The sequence below is a fragment of the Trichosurus vulpecula genome, chromosome 4 (assembly GCF_011100635.1).
Source record: "Trichosurus vulpecula isolate mTriVul1 chromosome 4, mTriVul1.pri, whole genome shotgun sequence".
Lineage (NCBI taxonomy): Eukaryota > Metazoa > Chordata > Mammalia > Diprotodontia > Phalangeridae > Trichosurus > Trichosurus vulpecula.
This window is the reverse complement of record NC_050576.1, coordinates 30,227,634-30,248,972: the sequence shown is the minus strand read 5'-3', so window position 1 is coordinate 30,248,972 and position 21,339 is coordinate 30,227,634. Positions and strand designations below refer to the sequence as shown.

Here is a 21,339-nt window from a genome sequence, read left to right as displayed (position 1 = left end):
ATAAGACAACTGAGGCAGAGGCTGATCTGCCCAGGGTCATCCAGCAACCAAGCGCACGATGGTCATCTCCAGGTTTACCTGGCTGGGCCAGCATTCGTGTGGCCAGCACTCATATGGTGGACATCCATACCAGATGCTTTTCGAGGTGGGTAATGACGTGCCCTCTGCAGGCCCAGGCTGCAAGCCCAGTCCATCCCCACAGCATAAAGTGGAGTCAAGAGGGTTTAGAATCAAGGTTCCGTATGGAAATCACAACGGCAATCGTGGGCACGAGATCCTTTACCTTCAGTATAATCCAGAGGAGTGGGAAGGGAGGGGAGCATGGCTTGTTTCTTACCAATGAAGAGGTCGTTTGAGAGAGGGGAGGTCACAGCTACTACTATCCCCATTTTGGAGAGGAGGAAGCTGAGGACCAGAGAGGCACAGCACATTACCCACGATCACACAGGTGCTGAGCAGCAGCGGCCTGTCTTTCTACTGAATCCACACCCGGGGCTCTTTCCCCAATGCCACAGCAAGGAAGGGGTAAGTGTATGGCAGAGGAGAATGAGGACCTGAGTGCAACCTTGCCTCAGACACACGCTGCTCTGTGACTTTAAACAAAGGACTTTACCTGGGTGGCACAGTAAAGAAGGTGCTCTGCTTGGAAGTCTAGAAGCCCTGAGTTCCAGTCTTGCCTCAGATACTTACTAGCTGGGTGACCCTGGCCAAGTCATTTAATCATCGTCAGCCTCAGTTTCCTCATGTGTAAAATTGGGGTGGTAATAGTAGCACCTGCCTCGCAGAGTTGTGAGAAGGTAGCGAGATAACATTCTTTACAGCGCTTCGCACACCCGAATCACTGTAACTGTTGTGATTATTACCCCTTCTGGGCTCCAATTTACTTGTCTCAGGAAGGAGGGGGGTTGGATTAGATGGTCTCAAAGTTACCTGATCTCAAGGGGAGCTCTTGGGCAAGAGAACAAGAGCCAGCCCCGAGCCATTGTCAAGAGGTGAGATAGGTCACTACGACTACACCAGGATGGAGGATGAGGGGTGGGGAGAGGAAGAAGTTGTTCTGGTCCTAGTTTGATCACTCAGGAGCTGGGGGGCTTCCGGCAAGTCCCCTCCCCTCAGTCATCCTCAGTGTCTCCATATCTAAAATGGGAAAGGGCAGTTGGGGCCACTCGATGTCCCTTCAAGGGCTGACACACTCAGATCCTGAGACTCATTAATGCCAGATCGCCTCTGAGGGCTGGGGCTAGGAGAGAACAAGGAGAAATGCAAACAATTTTTCATCTCTCCCCCCAGCCCCCCGCCCTTTTCCAATTATTCCATCTCTCTGTGTTAACAGCAAGATTGTCAGGAGCATCATGTCCCGTTCTGAGGAAAATGTATTTGCACTCACTTAAAAATAAATTAGTCACTGCGTCTGATACCTCTTGTAGGTGAACCCAGGCGGCATTAACATGAGCTTGTCAATTTTCTCAAAGGATTTGTCAATCACGCCTGTTGCAAAGTCGGAACACACCAACTCGAAGCTCTGTTTGCGTCTCAGTGGGAAATTTGCTACATCAAAATACATTTCCTTGAGTCAAGTCAGTGGGAAGAATTGTGTAGAAACATTTTGTTCATTTGATTAGATTTTTGAGAAACTCCTCTCAGCGCAGCCCTACGCCGGTAATTAGAGCACGGTCATCAGCAGAGAGGACAAATGGCACAGTCAAGTCCGAACAACCGGACTGTTCTTCGCCTGCTCAGCGGGTGTTAGAGCAGGGGGTTCAAAGCCCTCTGCCCCAGAGGTCTCGGTCCTGCCTAGGGTCCTTCCAGGGAAAAAAGTTTAAGAAAGAGGCCGCTGCCTTGTTCTTATTCCCCAGAGTCCTGATCAGGTTTCTTGGTTCTTCTGCTGGGTCTCTTAGAGGGGTAGACAAACAAAGACAGACACAGGGAGAGACACAGACAGAAAGACAGAGAGACAGTAGGCAAACGCGCGTCAGGCACTATGCAGCCAAGAGCCGCTGACTGATACACTAGCAAAGACAGCGCTTGCCTAAAAGGAGCTTACAACCAAAGGGAGGAGACTGCATATACAGGGGATGTGGAAAAGGGGTGGTAGGAGTGTGGAGAAGGCCTAAAGATGGCCTGGCTTGGGACCCTGCATGATCAGGCAAAAGAAGAGACCGGCAAGGTTGAGCCCAGGTGGAGGAGGATGGGGAGGGGAGGAAGGGCAGTCCTGGGGAACCCCAGAGAAGCAGACATCCTCTTAATGAAAGGAGCAGAGCTGCCCCAGAGGAATGGGCTGCTTGGGAGGCTGGGGGTGGGGGGGAAAACAATGGATGATGCCTCCTAGCTGAGTGCCGCCCCGGGAATGCCCTACAAGCCTCTGAGCACGTGATTCTTCTTGGGTCTAAATCCCGCTGGCTGCTTCATACATCAGGCACATGATGGGACTATCCTCATCAGCCTCTTCCGGGCCTTCCAAACACAATGCTTCAGAGTTAGGGTGAGACCAGGTGCAGACTAAGGAGGACCTGGGTTCAAATTGTGGGAACCCAACAACGGGGTAGCAGACTGAACTTTCGTACGCTGAGATTTCTAGAAGCTGGGAACAGCCCCACTGAGCGGGCATCTCTCAGCATCCCTGTCTCAGTGGGGCCTCCTATGCAGATTCCCCTTGGGGGTGAGATCACACAGTCTTTCCATCTAAAGACTTTCACTGAGTCTCTGCCTCCTCCCACCAGGGCACCTTGAGGCAGGACTCAGCTCCTTGGAGGCCCTTGATCAGTACAGATGCAGCTTAAGAACCAGGGAACTTTCTTCACGACAAGTGTGCTGTTCATCATAGGGAACTTTCCAAAGGAATTATTATCTAGTAGCATTTCCTACATCTTGTGCTTGTGAAGTTTATTTTTCGTACCCCCACAAGGGAATTTATATTTTAACCTATTAAACTGCGGGGTAATACAGTTTGCCTGACTTTTACTCTATCCAAATCTTGTTGAATCTTAATTCCATCATCGAGTTGGTTACCCAGCATCCCCAGCGTGATGTTACATCCAAATTAGATAAACTTGTCATGGTGGTAGTTCATGTGACATGAGGACTGGGCATGCTTAGCCTGGAGAAGAGAAAACTTAGAGGAGCCATGCAATCTGCAGGCCATCACATGGAAAAGGGATCAGATGCCTTCTCTCCAGGAAGCTGCCAAGTATGTTGTGAGAGGGATCCCTTTCATGGATGGTGGCCTTGATGGTGATAATCTCTGCACCTGTGCCAGGTACAACAGAGTCAGATCTGGAGAACCCTGGAAGCCAGGCTGAGGAGATTAGATTCTCCCCACTGGCAATGGCATCCAGACAGGAGCTCCCAGCTGAGAAAGGGAGTGACCTATGACAATGAGGATCCAACAAGAGATGAGCTCCCTCCCAGGGCTAACACTCTGTGACCAGAACTCTGGCAGTGTGCACCAAAGACAACAGGGGCAAGTGAAGGCAAGGATACTGGTGGAATAGCTCTGGCAAGAAATAACGAAAGGGGGGTCTGCACATTAGTCACTCATCGAGGAAACGCTTATTAAAGTCCTGCAGCCTTGTGCTTTAGACAACAGAGAAGGGCAAGGTGGTGTCGAGTCTGTCCTATGCTGCGGCTCTGCTACCTGGGCACAGACAGCAGTCCTCACACACACTTCCTCTAGTTCTCACCTCCAGAGGCTCTGGCTGCCCTCCTCCACCCACACAGCAACAGCTCCACAGGGAAACAATGGCAGGGGTGAGTCTAAACCAGCTGGCTCAGAAACACCTGCCTCCTTGCATCGAGGCAAGTGGGGGCTCAGATATCTCCTCCTCATGACCCTGGATGCTCAGAGGTTACTCACACCTCGTGATAAGTAACCACCACATCCATCCCACCGGGCATGCCTGCCAATGTGCCTGCTCTCCAATTAATTAACTCTCTAGAGACCTCATCATCATCTGTGCACATTTGACGGCACCAAACCACTCTGATAATGAGCAGCAATCACCCTCAAATTATCCAGCAGCTAAACTTAGCCCAGCATGCCTGAAAACCCAGCCATGCTTTTGGTTGGATTCCTACATGTTAGCACCAAAGAAGGATCCCTGGTATATTAGCAGGGCACCTGCCACAAACAGTGGGGACGCTCACATGGCCCAAACTGAACAGCAATCAGAAGAAAATGCTAACATGCAGTTCTCCCTTCCTTACGATCACACGGCCATGAATGGCTGTACGTGGCTCACCCACAAGTGGGGCAGGGGGGATTTTAATTTTATCATAGTCACAAGAACTGGCATGCGAGAACAGTACAGGGGGCTGGGTGGGGGGAAGGGGTAACATCCCAAGGAGGAGTCGTTCGAGGACCTGCCTGGCCATCCCACCCAGGTGCCCAGCCTGCAGGGCCTTTTGTGGGAAGCCATGGCTTCCACTCTTGCTTGGTAGCTCAGGTGCCAGCTTAGAAGGGAAGGGGCTTGCCTGCTGTGCCCAGGGGAGCAGGGTGGGGTGAAGGATGAAGAGAACACTGGTGGTGTCTTGTGTTCATCTCCATGTGGCAGAGTGGTGTCACAGGGCGGGTCTGAGCTGGTCAGGGTAGAGGAGGCAGCAGTTCCTGACAAGAACTGGCTCCAGATCAGTCTAACTCAGCTTGGGCCCGAGAACATGGTTCTGTTTCCTCACCTGTTTATCGTGGCAACATGACCCCTTTAAGGATCAGAGATCCTATTTCTGGAGCTGGAAGGGAAACTGGAGACCAATTAACACAGTCCCCTCATTTGAAAGAAGAGGAAACAGCTTCAATGCCTAAGCCAGAGTCTGTGGAAGGCAGAAGAGCAGGACCAGCATGGCCCCATCCACTGCTCTGTGCTTCCTCTCCCATCTCAAGTGTCCACCGAAGAGATGCCAGGTGGGCCCTGGAAGTGCCAAGACAAAAGGGGTTTCAATCTCGAACTATCCCACGTAAGGACTCTGCTGGTGGCACTCCCTCACTGCCCATCACAACTGACCTCTTCTGTTTGTCTTCCAGTCCTCCAAGGATCTCTGACTGCATCCACAGGAGTTGTCGTTCCATCACCACAGACATTACACCAGCTCTTCCTAAGGTGCCCCTTGGTATCTAAAATGCAGCTCTCTGGAGTTGAGATTGCTCACATTTAAGAAGGATGGTGCCTGAACAGGAGACACATGGCCCTTCACAGGTCCCACACTCCAGGCCTTAGCAGCCTGGGGGGACCTGCTGGAGGGTACGTTCTATGGGGAGAATCTTAGGGAGAGGTAGGCTCAGCCTCATGCCACATGAGACATGAAAGGAGGACTACAAACATTCACAACGATATTAAATCACCCAACAGATGGGAGAAATCACCCTGAAAATTGAATAACTGCATCAGTATCAGCAACAAATGAGGAAAGTTGAACCAGCACATCTGAACTTAAACTCCAAGCGTTAGCCACCAATCAAGAGGTATTTGTTTGGTAAATGCCTACTATGTGCTAAGCACGGTGCTACACACTGGAGAAACAAGTGCACAGAGTAAATGGTCTCTGCTCTCACAGGGCTAATGCTCCACTGGGGAAGACAACATAATATGAGGGATCAAGGAGAGAGGGAGGCTGCCAGTCACTAGGAAGGTCGGAAACGGCCTCATGAAAAGAGAAAGGGGCAGGGGGGATTCTATGAGGTAGAGTGAGGAAAATGCATATTCCAGAATGAGGGTGTGGGGAGGTCACCACAGCCAGGGAGATGGCCTATTGGATGTGAGAAGGCTAGAGGAGTAATAAGGTGAGAAAGATAAGCTGGGTCAGAGTGTGAAAGGCCCAAGAAGAGCTTGTTTTCTGAGAGTCAACAGGGAGCCATGGGAGTTTACTGAGTAGGAGAGTGATGTCCTCATAGGACAATCTGTCACACTTTGGTCACTTGTCTTCTGAAGTGACTGTTGTTACTCAGAACCATAGCAGAGAGTAGGAATGCAATCAAACCCAAATTCTGAGATTAATGCTTCCTGAAATTCTGCTGGAATCTTATCTAGACTGGAATTTTTTATTTTTAAATAACACCTAAAAATAAAACCAGAACCAGTTTGCTAGAGTGGGAGGGACCTCTGAGGTCACAGGATCGAAATAGCAGCTGACAAAGGCACGGAATGACCAGGGTCAATGCCACGCAGCACCAGTGAGGAGGAAAGAGTGCCTCCACTGTGGGGATCAGGGAGGACGGCTGGAGGGAAGGAACTGCTGCAGTGATAGGTGATTCGCTACTGCCTGGAACAGCTCCTTTAGGCACTGTGGGAGTCTGAGTGTTAGAAAACCTGCCTCCTGCACCTCTGCCTCCCTCCACACTCACCCTGGCTCTCTTCCCTGTGAGACATGACAGTCATTCATTCATTAATTTATTCTTTGTTTCATTTCTTCAACAAGCACTTATTAAGCACCTACTGTGTTCAGGGCACTGTGAGAGATACTAGAGAAGACACAAAGACAGAGTGGAACAGAGTTATGATACATTCCTGGTGTCTTCTCTCCTCTCTTCCCCCCAACGACGTCTCTGCTTCAGGCATGGCCTTGCACGGTCTGGTCTCGAGGACTGTCCTCATTCTCTTCCCTTCCTGCTCTAATCCTCCATCCCTGAGTCCCTGCAACCTGCTTAATGTTGTTAAAGCATCTCCTTGGCCAGGGCGTCTGGGCACCGCTCTGAAAGTTGTCTGCGCACATGCACCAAAGGGGTAGAGAACATGCCGACACAGAGACACACAGAGAGAACAGGATGCACGTGGGTATAGATGCTGGCTAGTGTAACCTTGTGGCCTCTAAGGCAGTCATGCACATCAGAGCTGGCACCATATGGAGACCGAGAAGGAGAGCCAGATCTTCAATGAGGAGAGAAGAAAGGTATTCGAAGAGCCAGGCTAAGATTCCTGGCCTCAAGAACAGCCAGAAGGGCACAGGTCCACAGCCACATCTGTGCAGCCTCAGAGAGGAGGCAGGACCAGCCAGGCAGGGCACCGCACACACCGAGGGGCAGCCGGACTGGTACTGAGTTAATACCACTGGTCACACTAGAGGGAAGCACCAGAGGGAAGGATGCTTCATACCATTCAGAAAAGAGATGAACTTGTCCAAACTATAAAGGGGTTTCACGTATGAGCCTGGTCTGTAATTTACATCAAGCTATATAAAATCTGTCCCAAACTGAGTGTCCCAAACTTAGCCTTAATGCTCACAAGGGAATGAAGGGTCATTTTGGAAGGAATCACAATACAAAATCTGATGATCCCAAAAGAGAATCTGGGTGGGGCCAAAGCAAGCCAGATTCTGAATTCTCAGGGAAAAGGCTGAGATGACTCTAAAGTGAACAATTCTGTCAGCATCTAAGGCCCAACTCACATTTTTAAAAAGAAGTTTATAAAAACATCCAAATTAAGCCACCAATGCTGGAGAAGAAAAGAGAGTCACAGAGCCTGGGATCAATGACCACTTGATGAGTATGTGACAGTGGCGGGGAGGGACTTTTGTATGTTGGTTGGACCAGATGGCTGCTGAGTTCTCTTCCAATTCTCACATTCTGAGATTTGAGGCCATAAAATCGGAAATTGGACTCGATGAGTTGATTATAGGCTTAATCATTCACTTTGAATTACCCAGCTCTGATTTTTTCCCCATAACTAATAAGGTATGATTGCCATTTCTGTGTAGTATAAATTATCTTATTAAAAATAACCTTCGATGACTTAAGTTTATTTATTCAATTAGAGCTCTATTCTCCCTTCCATATATATGTTACCAGAAATCAACTCCCATCTGCAAATGAGAAAGAGAATGGCCCCTTCCTGTAATGGCCTCTAATTATAGCATTGTGTTCATGTGGCACCTGTAATCACAGAAGCTCCAATTTAGCAAGAGTCCCATTTCTGTTTTTAGAGGCGGCTGGATGGTGTTGTGCATGGAGCACTGGATGGGGAGTCACCAGGACCTGGCTCTGAATCCGATCTCAGTCACTTCCTGGCTGTGTGACCTTGGTCAAGTCACTCTATTTCTCTCAGCCTCAGTTGTCTCATCTGTAAAATGTGGATGATAATGGCACCAACCTTATGAGGTTGTTGAAATGACAGAACAAGATATTTGTACAGAGATCTGTAAATCTTAAGATGCTATCATTATTACTATATTTAATCACTGTATTAAATTCTGATTATCCCTTACGGCACAATTCAAATGTTACTTTCTCTAGGAAGCCTTTCTGATCCATCTCATCAGAAAAGATCTTCCCCTTTGATGGAATTCTAATAAAGCTACCCCCAGCGCCAATATTCTAACTTCCTTCTGGGCCTCACCAAATAGCAGCCACGCCCTGATTTAACTACACAATCTGGCTGTAACCACTGCCCCCAGACTCAATCATAAGCCTCACTGAAGAGCAGGCCCACTGCCCCTAGCTAGCCACTGATCCCTGCCCTGACTCAGTATCCTAACTTCCTCATACATGCCTCAGTAGAACAGCAGGTGTGTCCATGACCTCATGTCTCACTAGAATAGCAAGCATATGCATGTGATGGGATCTCAGCCACTGCCTCCAGCTAGCCACTGCCCCCCAGACCCATTCCTCATATTTCCCACAGAAGCAATAGGTGTGTCATGCACTCAACCACAAGCGTAGCCATCTAATCTCAGACAGGACCACGACAGCCAGCCAATCAAGAAAGCAGCATCACCAGAAGGCCCAAGCAGGGTGTGGACCCAAAACAATAGAAGGGACTTTCCCTAAGTAGGTACCTGTACAGTAACAGCAAAAGCTTAGAGAGGCTTATTATAATATCATTATCATATATTGATGCTGCCCCCCCACCTTTGGGCTTTTCTTTATGCATTATGGGTAACTGCATGCACAGTTCCACTGAGACCAGGACCCCTCCCCTATTACCTAATCCCTTGACAAACCTCTCCTGCCTTTTTAATATTCATCATTTCTGTTGTGTCATCAGCATCAACAACCCTGAGAGGCAGGTGCAATGATTATCCCCACTTCAGACATAGGAAAACAAAGGTGGACAGAGATTAAGTGCCACCCAGAGCCACCCAGCTAGTGATGTCGGCAGCAGGATTGGACCACAGGCAAGTCTTCCTGACTCCAAGCCCTGTCCTCTCCTGCTCCACCACAGAGGTGCTGTAAAGATGTATTCAGTGTAAGAAAATGGGAAATAATTGTTGTATTTAAAAAAATTGATTTGGCTAGAAAAAAATGTCATTTAATATTAAAAGGCTAACAGGAGGAAGGCCTGGAGATAGAAGGGCTGGGGAGGGAGAGGAGAGGTACAAGCAATGGAAAAAGAAGCCTGGCTGCCGCCTTCCCAAGCAAGGGCTCAGGCTCTGCCCACACTCTGGTTGCTGGTGCCCTGCCTCCCTGAGCTGGACTTCTAAGTCCTCACACACAGCATCCACCTCTTCTGCTCGGGCCCTGGAGCCTCTGGACCCTCCGGGTTCTCTTGCTTACCTGTGTCCTGGTGCTCCATTCTGGGGGAGGGAGAGACCGCTATGAAGCTAGCTGCTGGCAGCTATGGTCTTAAATCCTCAAAGATACCACAGGGACACATATGACTGAAGGTATACCAGTCATGCAGCAGGAGAACAGGGTGCTAGGGAGACAGCTCCAGGTGCTGAAGAATTTCAAGTCAAGAAGCATTTAGTAAGCACTGACTGTGGGCTAGGTACTATGTCAACTGCCAGGAATACAAAGGAAGGCAAAAAGACAGGCCCTGCCTTAAAGGGGCTCCTAATCTAATGGGGGAGACAATGTGCAAACAATTATGTCCAGACAAGTTATAAACAAGAAATAATCAAAAGAGAGAAGACCTTGGCATTAAGGGAGATCAAGAAAGGCTTCTTACAAAATAGGACTTTTAGCTGTGCCTTGAAGGAAGCCCAGAAAGCATGGAGGTGGGGATCAAGATGGTGCCCAGAGTGAAGAGGCAGAGCATTGTGTGTAAGGAGCAGCAGGAGGACCATATCTCAGGGTCATAGAGTTCGCTGGGGTGAATAAGGTTTAAGAAGACTGGAAAGGTGGGAAGAGGCCAGGTTATGAAGGTCCTGGAGGTGATAAGGAGCTATTGGACTTTACTGAGTAGGGAACTTGCCACGGTCAGACCTATGCTTGCTTTGGCAGCTGTAACAACACTGTTGCTTGCAACTACTGTGGCTGTCTAAGGCCAATAATACCAGCATACAAGAGGGCTGCTAGCACAGGTCCTTTGATCTGCTTTTCTAAAGAAAGCTACTTTAAGGAGCTAACAATCTTACTTTAATTAAACATACATATACCAGCACCTTGAACTTCAGAGCAAATACAAACAGAAATTATAAACAGAGACAATATAAACAGATCAACATTTCACAGTACATAATTACCAGAGAAGCACCAACATCTGGGTTTTTCAAAGCCAGGGGGGCTGCTTCAATGGCTTACCCAGAGTCTCATCACCAACACTCTTTCAATGAGTGTGCCCTCCAAAAGCAAAACGCTAACCTCTGAGTTTATATACACTTCTTTAGCGTCAAAGGGCATCACAACCATGGGACTCAAACCTATGTGAACTAGGCTTTCTGGTTTCCTAAGCAGGTCAAAGACTCTTGATTCAATCAGAGAAACAAAAGACAACAAAAAGTTCAATGTGCTTGCAATTACATTTGAAAGGCAAGACTCATCAAAGGCACTTGATTACCTTAACATCCTAAAAGAGAAAACAAAAAAGTCCTAGCATGATTACCATTACAGCAACTGACTGGAGGATGGATAAGAGTCAGGGAGAGATTCAAGGCAGGCCAACTCGACCCCCATCCCTAGCAGCTGCTGCAATAGTCCAGGTGTGAGGGATGAGGGCCTGCCCTAGATGGGGGCCATGTCAGAGAAGAGAGGGGGCAAGTTGGAGAGACACTGCAAAGGTGAAATGGCCAGGCCTTGACAATAGACTAGATGGGAATGGGAATGGGGGGAGGGGAGTTGGGGAGCTGGGAGTCAATGATGACCCATGAGCCTGGGTGACTAAGAGGATGGTGGTACACTAGACAGGAAGAAGGGGAGGTTCAGACACGTTGAGTTTAAGATGCTTATGGGATATCCAGTTCAAGGTGTCTAATAAGCAGCTGGAGACTGGAGATGCACATCAGGAGAGACTCTGGGGCTAAATAAATTGATCGGAGAGTCATCCACATAGGCATGATCACTGAATGATAATGATGATGACTAAATCAATGAGATCACCAAGGGAAACAGCTGGTGAAGTCTTAAAGAAAACAAAGGTCAGTGTCCAGCATGGCGAGGTCTTCTGGGGAGGATTTGTGCAGGAATCCCACAGAATGAGTGAGGAGGCTGAGAGGAATCACCATCTCCCCTTGGAGGAAGCCCCCAGCATGATGACATCATGGGATCCCTGAAGAACTGTCAGAAAAGACGGCAAAGAAACCCGTGTAACCCCCACCACTGCCCTCCACTGATGGCCTGAGGTACCCCGAGCACTGAAGGCCATGCCAAGGGGCATGAGCTGGAAAGGCTCCAAACACTGGCTCTGCCACAGACCTGGGAGGATGGGAGAAACTAAGGGTGGAGGAGTTCAGCACAGACAACCAGCCACCAGGCCGTGATCTTCTGGTCTGTATCTTTGTCACAAAGACCTTTGCATGAGGCAGGGAAGCCCAGGGGAAGGCCAGGCAGCACACCTCTTAGAAGGAATGAAGGAAGGGCAATTGTGGAGGTAGCAGACCTCCAAGGGGATGGGGAGAGCTCTGCCAACAGGACCCCAGGCCTCCAAACAGTGGGGCCTCCCAGGCCAGTGTTTTGTACATAACTGTATGGAGAACAGAACTAAACTGTGCACAGTTCTTTAGCTGGGGACTGAGTGACCACCATCTCCTGGTATCCCATCATGCCAAGGGCTGTGCACAGGCTTGAGAAGAGCCCCCACAGCTCCTTGAGCCTTCTTCATCACAGGCATGTAGGAAGTGGGGTCGGAAGGTGTTGAGTGCTCATCTAATCCAAACCCTTCATTTGAGAGCTAAGAAACAAAGACCAAGAAAACTTCAGTGACTTGCCCATGATTATGCTATCAGTAAGCATCAGAACCAAGATTTGAACTCAAGTCTTTAGGCTCCAAATTCATTGTTTCCCTTGATCTGTTGGCATCTGTAGATCAAGGCACAGTCTTGGGACTCCAAATTGTGGGTGTTACCAAATTACTGCTCCCAATCTGAATCAAAGGCACATTCTACCAAGCTGGGGGGACAGCCAGTAATACTGTTTTAAATATCATCAGGAGGAAGAAAAAGGATGGAGACCATGTCTGCCTTCAAGAGTGAAAAATGACTGAGAGGTCCGTGGCCACAGGAAAACTGGGGCTGGAGGGAGGACAAAAATCTGAGATTCTTAGAGTTGGCAGGGAGCTCAGGAAACATTTATTCCAACTGATTTAACAAATGAGGAAACCAAGGCCCAGAGAGAGGAGAGCTAACCACAGAAAGCCAGTCTCCTGACTCCTGGTGTGGTCCACTTGATGAGGTTAAAGAAAAATGATGATAATAAGGAACCATAGGTTCCTAGGGGTGCTCGAGACCCCAAAATACCAACACACCAGGTTCTGCTGAAAGAATTCGACTCAAGCCTTCTCAGCCAAGGAAAAAGACAAAGTTTATTATAGATTTGCCATAATGGGTTGTCTTGAGAAATCTTACCATTCATGATGCTTGTTTTCACAAGCAGGCCAGATTCAATCTGAGCTAGATTGAATCTGAGTTCCTTCATGGAGGCAAGATGGAGATTATACAAAGAAAGATTGTGGGAGGGATTGAGGTGTGGTCTGGGGTGACTAGAAGGTCTTGAAGAGAAGTCCAAGGAGGATCCTGATGGGACTGGGGTTGCCAGAGGTCAAGACTCCAGGAAACAAGAGAATGGGATTTTGGTAGGATTAAAGGTGGGAAGCAGCTGGACAACAGAGGGCTAGGTTAGGTAGAGATTTGGGCCTAGATAACGAAAGGCTTATGGCCTCAGGGGAAGGCCAGATCGAGTGGGAAGATTCAAAGAGAGTTCAAGGGGGTTCCCAGAGACTGTACCCCATCAGGTTCAAGGGGGTTCCCAGAGACTGTACCCTCATCACACTCTCTACTGACCATAAATCTTGCCTAGGAAGAAAAGAGATGGAAAGAAGGGAGAGAAAAGGGCCAGCTCTGTCCACACTGAGGAAGTCCCACTCCCCAGGTGCACATGGAGAACCCCCTGCCCCAATGCCAGCTCCCCAGCCCTGGTGACTTACATTCCTATGTGTTCCATAAATGGTTCAGGGACTCCATAACTGCCACATTCATGTAGGTACCTCAGGAAGGAGAAAGGAATAAGGGGGATGGGCAGCATGGCTACAGGTCAGGACTGCTCAGGTCCAGCCAGGGCACATCTTTCACACACCAAACCAGAGAAAGCATTCAGCGACACAATGCAATAAGCTTGTCCCCAAATCCCTCCACTTGCCTGGGGACACTGGGCTTCACACAACTGGAGTATTCCAATTTTTTCAAAGAATTGAGCAAGGGGAGAGGACTGCCACAGGACGACACCTGGTAGGAGACTGTGGAAATCGAGTGAGGTATTTTTTAAGGGTGGGGAGAATATGGGCACGTTTGTGGGCAGCAGGGAAGGAAGTGTCATTGGGAAAGAGGAGAAGGATATGAGTAGCTACAGAAAAGACCCCCACTGACATCCTTCTTCAAAGCTTCTGGGCAGTAATGAGGGTGGGGCAATGGGACTTTGCCTAGGTGCTGACAGAGCTGGCCATCATTCAATAGCAATGAAAAAGCATGGTTTAGCATATCATTAGTGAAAATCATCAGGTAAAATAGAAAGCTATTAGTTCATGGGCTCTGTCTTCCACTGTCCCCCCACTGGCGATATCCTGTTTTCTCCCCTACCTGAGGGGCACACTGTGGTTTGTCCTGAGATGCTCTTGTGGCACCTGGCCTGGGAATATCTGGACAGTCTGTATAGGGCTCTGGAGGTGACCCTACCTAGGCCTCCAAGGTGAAACCTCTGGCAGGGCCAACCAAACTAGACAGGCTCTGAGGATGGGGGAGCATGGATTAGATATCTACTAGCCATGGTCAGCCTTGATGGGTGGCAGAGTCCCATCTCTGAAGGGCTGGTCAGCAGGAGATATGTTGGTCAGGGACACAATAATAACACCCAAACAAGCCCGAGCTCTCACAGGCTGAAACAGTCTCCTATTGATTCCCTTTCTGAGGGCACAGGCCTTCCCTCCTTATTATTCAGGACATTAAGTGATCCTGATCAATGAAGATAAATCAAGGGCCCCACCCAAACAGGGAGAAGGTCAAGCTGAAGGAAACCTCTGGCCCAGGGAAAAACAAATGCTAGCCGGGTCTTGTGTGCCCACGGGTGCCAGGCTTGGACAACGAGGGTCATATCCCATGTAAGGGACAGAACCTCTCTGAGCATCAAAGATGGGAACCATCATTTTAGCATCACCTCCTTCACAGGACTGTCATGAAGAGAGCACCCCCTAAAGCATAACACAATTTATAAATTACACATTGTTATCTATATAGCACCTGGTGAGGTGCCCCATCAAAATCATTTGCAAGACAGTCTCTGAACCAGAATTCACTCAAAAACCACAGTACATAAACCCCTGCTGGTATGCTGACATTTCCCAGCCAACCAGGGAACACATAAGTTTACAACAAAAGACATTTAATCAAACAGCATTATAGAGAAATTAACAAGAAAAGACCCCACACATGAGGTACTTGCTCCCACTGGTTTCCACCCCACCAATGGGGAAGGTACAATGCAAAGAAATCCCTATGACCAGGGGACATGACCAGAGAGTCCTATGTAAGGAACCCATAAGGACACAGGGTGGGAATGTGCAAAAGAAGTCAGGATATAAACACAGAAGGCTGGCCATAGCACAAGAGAGACATGTCTGCAAGAAATATGCTAATCCTCTTTTGTCATCTCCTTCTAAGCAAAGAAAGGCTGTGTTTACACACATAAGTCAAAATTGTAAATCAAGACACAAAAGCAACATCTCATAAGGACTGGTTAAACCAGTCAGTCCTATCTGGTGGCTGCAGAGGCAGAAAAATCACTGGCCTCTCAGATGGAAGCCATCCAGGCTCACCTCCACGTGCAGGAAAGCTCTGTACCACCCCATACCCTGACCAATCCTCCCTCCTCTGTTCTCTTCCAGTCTAAATCAGTCATGGGTACCACACATTGCCTTGGGATGGTGCTCTGATCATCTGTCTCTTTCACGATTCTTCTTCCCATGTCTATATCTGGTGTTCCCAAGGGGCCTGTAAGCTCCTCCTGTGCAAAGACCACTTGCTTAACTTCCCTGCTCCCTAATTCTTCATCATGGTATAGAAATGGCCCTGGGCTCTCTGGCAGGTCACAGCAGGCAGCATCTCTGCAGTCTGAGGACCAAGCTAGCTAGCAGAGCCTCTGCCCAGCCCCAGGGGACTTGCGGCATGGGGAATTCTTCAAATGCTGCAACTCTTTTATTGGCATCTTGAGGAATCATGATATGGGTCCATGGAGGGAGAGCCAAGACCAACAAAACCTGAGATCCTTCCAGTGGTAGAGGGTGTGGTTGCTCAAGCACTAAGCCCAGTGACACAGTGAAGGAGAATCTGGAAATGAATGAATGTGGTGGTGGAGAGTGGACGTAGCAAACTTTGGATTCAAAACCAGGTCATGGAACTACAAAATGCTGCCCCAGCTACTGCCCACCTAGACCTAGTCTTCTCCGTTTGTACCGATCGTATCCATGATCCAAAGTTTCATTCTAACAAACCTCAGTGACACCTATGAAGTTAAATTTGTCTCCTTACATTAAACACCTCTAGTATCTCTTCGTGGTAGAATCCAAAAGGCCACAAAAGAAGCTGTTACAATTAACTGTCCGAAGTAGAGGTAACAAAGCCTAACTGCTAAAATTCAAGAGGCAGAGTGAGCAACATCACAAAGTAAGAAGTCTAGTGGAGTGCGGAAACAAGGCCAGAATTAGACCAAAGTCCAGGCTTCTGCACTTGCCATTTGGGCGACATGAGGCAAGTGAGACTCAGTCTTCACATCTGCCAAATATAATAATAATGCTTGTACCATCCACCTCATAATGCGGTTTAGAAAGTAAAATGAAATAACATGTTTAGAATTCATTGCTGGGAGGCTTTAATTTAAAAAGATTATATTTTGGGGCACACAAGAAATTTCAAATAAACATAAAAAGGCAAAATGCTAAATGCATCCTTTACAGAACATAACGCAATTTAAAAAATAACACACAAAAAACACAGTAACACAATAATAACACAACAATAACACACAAAAGAAGTGCAAACCTTTGTCACAGTTCAATACAAAAATCCTGAATGATGAGAGGATCAAAAAATTAATTGCAGAAACAGTTAATAATTCTGTGAAAGACAATGATAGTGACATGATGGCGCACCACAACTTTGGGGACTCATATCAAGCAGTCCTCAGGAGTAGAAATATATGTGTGTGTGTGTGTGTGTGTGTGTGTGTGTGTACAAATATGTAGATATGTACACATATACACATACACACATATATCCATAAAAACATTAAAAGGAAGGATTAACTGAACAAACATTTTTTAAAAAAATAAGAAACCCAAAGAAGTCTAAATAAGCATAAATGAGCAAATCTTAAAGATCAGAGGAAAAAGGATAAATTGGAAACCAAGAATGCCATAGAAGTGATAAACAAAACTAAAAGTCGATTCTCAAAAAGACTGACAAAACTGACACAACTTTGGCCAACTTGATTAAAAAGAAGGGAGCAGAAAATGAAATCAACAAAATTAAAAAGGTGAAGTTACAACAAAACCATTAAAAGGAGATAAAGCTCGGTACGATCGGGAGATGAAAAACTACGTTCCTCCCAAAGGCGATAAGAAAGGAAAGAAAAAGGATCCGAATGCTCCCAAAAGACCGCCATCTGCATTCTTCCTCTTCTGTGCTGAACATCGTCCAAAGATCAAAAGTGAACACCCAGGCCTTTCTATTGGAGATACTGCTAAGAAATTGGGGGAACTGTGGTCTGAACAGTCGGCCAAAGACAAACTACCTTATGAGCAGAAAGTTGCTAAACTAAAGGAGAAATATGAGAAGGATATTGCAGCATATCGTGCCAAGGGCAAGGGAGATGTAGGAAAGAAGGGCCCTGGCAGGCCAACAGGATCTAAGAAGAAGAATGAACCTGATGAGGAGGAGGAAGATGAAGATGAGGAAGATGAGGATGAGGAGGAGGATGATGAAGAGTAAATGAATATCCTGCTGTAAAGATTTTTTGTGTGTGATGAAACTCATTGTTTTGCTAAGAATGTGAACTCAAGTGCAGCTCATTGTTAGCTTCAGTATAAAAACTGTACAGACTTGTGTATAGGTAAATGTGATTGATTCTTTGTAGGGAGAACCTCTATTTTTTAATGTAAGTAGGAGCTTTTGAGGGGCCACTCCAGATAGATTTTAAAGCTTCTGATGTTGAATGTTTCTGCATATTTAATGGTTTCTTTTGAATTTCTTGACAGTGTATTGTTGTAGTACAGTAAAGCCCTAGGAAGTAGTATCATAGCAAATCTTAAGTTTTATAGAATGTTACATTTTGTTTTTCTAAGATAAAATATTTTGTAATACAATGATGTACATTAAAAAAAAATGAAGTGAATTATAAGAAACTACTAGGTACAGTTACATGTCAACAAAGCTGAGCAAATGTTCAAAACACCAGAGCATCATTTTCAAAAATAAAATTGAGAGTATCCCAAATAGAGATTTAAGAAAATCCAATCTCATAAAAGTAAATAGAAATAGTTTTAAGAGAAATAAAAGGAAGGGAAAAACCCTTTTAGTTCTGATGGATTTACAAGAGAATTTTATAAAAATATCTCTAAGTAATAATACCTGTCTACACAAATTTTTATTGAATAGTGAGAAAGAAAGTAGTCTATCAAGTTCCTTTTGTGAGTCAAATAAAATCCCAATACCTAAAACAGAGAAGGATAAGGCAAAGATAGAGAACTGTAGAACAATATAATTAATGAATAATGATTTTAAAAAGTGAAATAAATCCTATCAAATAGACTATAGTAACACAGGCAATAAATCATTGATGATGACCAAGTTGGATTAATTTGAGTGATGCAAAGATAGTCCAATATTAAGAACACAATCAACATAAATATTTATATTTGAATTGTTTGCCAATTTCTTAATATCACAGAAATGCATAGAATATGTAGCTGGCCTCAGAACAGAATTCACCAGGATACTTTGCCATGTGGCCCACTTCCATCACCACCATTTTTATTTGGTCTAGAAAGTCCATAACAAAAACCATGACAATGGTCTGTCCTATGGTTCCACTCCTTATCCCAAGTGATGTGACTCCATACCAAAACCAAGCTTCACTCTCTGGCTACCATTCCCTACAGACTGTTTTCCCTAATAAGATTAGAGACATCCTGAGGGGCAGGAGTGTCACTCTTTTGAATTAGTATTCACAGTGCACAGCATAGTTCTTGGCACAAAATAAATGCCTAGGAAATGCTTTCTCATTCACCCATTCGCTGATTCCTTTTTAAATAGTTAATCAGCAAATATTTATTGAGCATCTACCATATAAATAGAACTGTACATGGCACTCTGGAAAATATAGAGTAGAAGATGTCCTTATGTCCTTACTCTGGAGGGATTTATAATTACATTGAGGACATATAAGTCACACAATACTAGAAATGGATTAAGTACCAAATGAATGACACAAAACCACAACAACTGCTATGGGAATTCAAAGGAGAAAAGGATCATTGGGAGCATTATTTATTGTGAGTAGGGCATTGAAGGAGGATGAAAGAGCCAGAGATAATGCAGAGATTTCAAGTCTGAGAAGGTAAAAGGAAAAAGTCGCAAAACTTTTTTACATTCCTATCAGTGAAAAATTTTGAGCATGTAACCCCAATGTGTTTATTTCACATTTATAAATGATATGCTTGTAATATGCACATATGTGGATATGTCACTCAACTAAGAATTATGCTCATTATACAACTTACACAAGAACAGAAATTCAAAATGATGAAATAAAGATAAAATAACATTTGAACCTAGAGTCAAAAGGGAGCAAGTGGAGAAGGAGTGCCACGATCAGATTCCTTCCGCGGGGAGGGAGGGAGAAACGAAACAAAGTCATTTAGGATACAGGGAAAGCGATAGAGATAGAGAGAGAGGAATGAGCCTTGAGGGATCATCTGAAATCATGAGAACATTCAAGAGAAGGGATCACGGACAGAGATTTGGGAGGTATCCACATTGGCATGGCAGGAGAAGCCAACAACATAAGAACTATCAAGGAACAGTTGAACAGGTACAAATTAATACAAGTCCAATACTCTTCTGAAAGCCTGATGGGATACCAGGTACTGGTATTTCTGGAGTCAAATGGGACTGGTCAGGAAGGGATAAGCTTTAAACAGGGTCAGTGGGGGCATACACAGAAGGGAATCCTTCTAAGAGAAGCCCCTGCCAAGGCAAAGGCTTGGAGCTGGGCTTCCAAGAATAAAGAGATGAGCAAAGCATGAAGGTGTTAATGAAGGGAGGCTTCCTGGAAGTGGGAACTCATCAGGCTCCGAGCCAAGCCTCAACCCCTAGACCTTGTGGCTTCTTAGCTGTGTGACCAAGAACATGCCACATCGCCACTGTAGGCCAGAGGAATGAATGAAGGGCTGCCAAGAGGCCAAGCACCATGTAGACCAAAGGGTTTATGGAAGTATTTCTGGGTTGTTGGAGAACTGGAAAGAAAGCAGATGCACAGCTCTAGCTACCAAGAAGGGGAAGGTGGTGGAATGTCACTGATACAAAGAACAAGAAGGAATAGAAAGAGGGCAAAGATCCAGGGAAGACTTACAGAAAGTGGGGCCAAGTCAGCAAGGGCAGGAAAATAAAAGACAGGATGAGTACAATGCAAATAGAAATCAAGATCAAACACCATGCAATTATAATGACCACACACCCCTGAGAAAAGAGAAGGCACTTCCTTTCTTTGAAGAAGAGGACATGGACATTCCCTGTCCTCAGGCCCCTCCCAGCTCTGACATTCCCTGTCCTCAGGCCCCTCCTAGCTCTGACATTCCCTGTCCTCAGGCACCTCCCAGCCCTGACATTCCCTGTTCTCAGGCCCCTCCCAGCTCTGACATTCTTCGCTCTCAGGCCTCTAAGTTTCTAAGCTGTTCACAGTCCCCTTACTAGGCCCTCCCATCCTGGGGCTTGCACATTTACAAGGTGTTGCTGGAGCTCGGCTGTACTTTGGTCTGCCCAATCAGACAAGGCTCTTTGGCATCACTTTGCTGTCTCTTCTGTGCCCAAGGGCTCCCAGGGCATCTCCACGTCGAGTTCAATCAGCAGGCTCCTGTGTTTGTGCCATTTTGCATTAAGGCCTCATGTTTGCTCCAGTCCAGAGAGCTCAGCCTCAGCCCAGATTCAATCTGAAGGAGAATCAGACTGCTCATTAGTGTCAATGAGCTTCTCCACCACCGTGATTAAGCGTTACTTAGCATAAAATAAATTCTCTGCAAAGAGGGCAAATGGGAGGGAATCTTTATAGCTCCAGGAATCACAGGATGAAGGAGGAGAAATAACTCACTTAAGTGAAGTGATGTGAGGAGGTAGTGATACGAGGCACACATCCTCAGGAAAGGGCTCCAGGCTCAACTTCCCTTGGGTTATTTCACTTACATAGCCTATGCAAGTACAGGGAATCCAGAAGATGTCAGAGCTTAGAGAGTCCTTAGAACATGGAAGGTCAGAGCTGGGAGGGAGCTTAGAGCAGAGAATGTCAGAGCTGGGAAGGAGCTTAGCACAGAGAATGTCAAAGCTAGGAGGGAACTTAGAACAGAGAATGTCAGGGCTGGCAGAGGCCTTAGAACAGGGAAGGTCAGGGCTGGGAGGGAGCTTAGAACACAGGATGTCAGAGTTGGGAAGGAGCTTTAGAACAAAGAATGTCAGAATTGAGAGAGACTTTAGAACATGGAATGTCAGAATGCAGAACAGAGAATCTAAGAGCTGAGAAGAGCCTTAGAACAGGGAATGTTAGAGCTGGGAAAGGCCTTGAAACAGGAAATGTCAGAGCTGGGAGGGAGCTTAGAACAGAGAATGTCAAGGCTGGGAGGGGCCTTAGAACAGGGAAGGTCAGGGCTGGGAGGGACCTTAGAACGGTGAAGGTCAGGGCTAGGAGGGATCCTAGAACAGGGAAGGTCAGGGCTGGGAGGGAGC

General features: G+C 46.6%; 2 protein-coding genes across 3 annotated transcripts in view; one reads left to right on the top strand and one right to left on the bottom strand.

Moving 5' to 3' along the window:
* AGBL4 (ATP/GTP binding protein like 4) overlaps positions 1-21,339 on the bottom strand; it is a 799,994-nt gene that overhangs the window by 541,958 nt on the left and 236,697 nt on the right. The window lies entirely within an intron of this gene.
* LOC118845900 (high mobility group protein B2-like) lies at positions 59-17,453 on the top strand. Its single transcript, XM_036754009.1, has 2 exons — positions 59-263; positions 16,907-17,453. The coding sequence occupies exons 1-2, from the start codon at positions 59-61 to the stop codon at positions 17,332-17,334; spliced, it is 633 nt and encodes a 210-aa protein (XP_036609904.1). The 3' UTR covers positions 17,335-17,453.